Genomic DNA, 2,058 nt, shown 5'->3' on the forward strand with positions numbered 1-2,058 from the left:
AAGATATTAATAACTACCTTTTTAAAATAAGAAATAGGAAATTATGTAAAGTAAAACGTTACTCTTTACTGTATTTACGTCCATTTGCTTTCTAATGTTATACTAGTGTTCTTTACAAGCAGTTATTGCTGAAAAACGGTTACAATGTACCTAAGTTCATTTGCACAGTACTATTTATTTATTTATTTAGTTCTTTATTTGTTTAGTTATTATATTTATTTATATGTGCTTATTTATACGTAGCATTACAGTTGACAGTAATATTAAATGGCTTATATAACAATTGATGTGTACAGCTTTGCAAAACAGTTCAGCATCATTTTCAAACCAAATTTTGCAAGCTTAGAAGAAAAAAAATGCAAAAAAGGCATTCTTGGAGGACAAGCAAAGGTCATCCACATTAACATAACAAAAACTCTACTACTGTCCCTACTTCTGTGTGTAATCTGCCTTTGGCCTGTAAAGGCCAAAAGAATACATTTTTAAAAAAGGCTCAGTATTGTATTGTCTTGCCTGTGGGGTCCATTCTAAAGTCTTTGGAGAATAATTCACCTGGCAATGTACCGAAAGCACTTCAGCCTCTCTGTGGGCCTCTGTGCTATGTTGCTTGGTCAGGAGTTTTGACAATAGGAGGCGCATATCCTTTGGGTTGGGGTGAGGTATAAATGCAAGGGTTAAACCAGAGCAGAGTGTGTCAGTCACCAGTTGGAAACAGCTCAGTTGGAAACACCAACCAAAGCCGCCAAAATGATGGGCAAGGTAAGCTGGACATACCAACATGGGACACAGTTTGGAAAGATTTTGTGATTCTGCTGTTCCCTAATGTGCAAACTGAATAATGTGCCACTGATTCCTCTTTGACAGATCATCTTCTACGAGGACAGGAACTTCATGGGACGTTCCTGGGAATGCAGCAGCGACTGCTCCGATATGTCCTCCTACCTGAGCCGCTGCCACTCCTGCAGGGTGGAGAGCGGCTGCTGGATGGTCTACGACCGCCCCAACTTCATGGGTAATGGCTACTTCATCAGGAAGGGCGAGTACAACGACTACATGAGCATGTGGGGAATGAATGGTTGGATCAAGTCTTGCCGCATGATTCCCAGGGTAAGATTGCTAACTGTTTGACTGCTAGCCCTTACATTTGCTAACATGGAAGGCCCTCACTTTTGATAATTCATTTCCCAAAGTAATTTCTATTTATTTCTCCTCAAACAGTACAGCGGACCCTACAGAATGAGGGTCTACGAGAGGGAGAACTACATGGGCCAGATGATGGAGATGACTGAGGACTGCGAGTCCTTCATGGACCGCTTCCACTGGTCCCACGGCTGCATGTCCTGCCACGTCATGGACGGCCACTGGCTCATGTACGACCAGCCCAACTACAGAGGCAGGATGTGGTACTTCGGACCCGGACACTACAGGAGCTTCAGGCACATGATGGGAATGAGCGGCATGAGGTTCATGAGCATGAGGCGCATCATGGACTCCTGGTATTAAAAAGTCTACTTTGCTAATGAAAGTTTTAAATAAAATTTAATAAAAAAAAAGTACTGTTTCCTGGAGTTTTTGCACTCAGGTTGTGGTTTCAAAGTGTTTTACTCTTTCTGATTAATTAACAATTATTTACATTGGCATTCGCTCTAATGAGTATTTTCACATTTCCATTGAACATAGTGACAATCTCTGCTCTTGGAAACAGCAATACTTTGGTCGGGCGCTACATAAAAGCTAATTTTTTGATGTCACAGAATATGCTTTACCTAACATACACTTAAATATGCTAGCAGGGTATAACAGCTTGATAAATGGAAAACGTAGCCACAGAAAATGCCTACACTAATGATGGCTAACTTAGCTAATATTAATGATGTTCAAGCAGTGCAGTTGACAATCTAACATGGCAAATCACGATCCAAATACTGAAATCTACACCATGTCTACTTGTGACAAATGCAGGCTAGTTTACAAGCTAGATAACTACCTGCTTTAGATGATTTAGCCACAGAACATGCTTTGTGCCAACTGAGCTAATGTCAGCGAATACTGAATCCA

General features: G+C 40.8%; 1 protein-coding gene across 1 annotated transcript; it reads left to right on the plus strand.

The window, feature by feature from the left end:
• Positions 1–747: 747 nt before the first annotated feature.
• LOC118815121 (gamma-crystallin M2-like) lies at positions 748–1,503 on the plus strand. Its single transcript, XM_036581058.1, has 3 exons — positions 748–759; positions 865–1,107; positions 1,219–1,503. The coding sequence occupies exons 1-3, from the start codon at positions 748–750 to the stop codon at positions 1,501–1,503; spliced, it is 540 nt and encodes a 179-aa protein (XP_036436951.1).
• The last annotated feature ends 555 nt before the right edge of the window (positions 1,504–2,058 follow it).

The sequence above is a fragment of the Colossoma macropomum genome, unplaced genomic scaffold (genome assembly GCF_904425465.1).
Source record: "Colossoma macropomum unplaced genomic scaffold, Colossoma_macropomum, whole genome shotgun sequence".
NCBI classification, from domain to species: domain Eukaryota; kingdom Metazoa; phylum Chordata; class Actinopteri; order Characiformes; family Serrasalmidae; genus Colossoma; species Colossoma macropomum.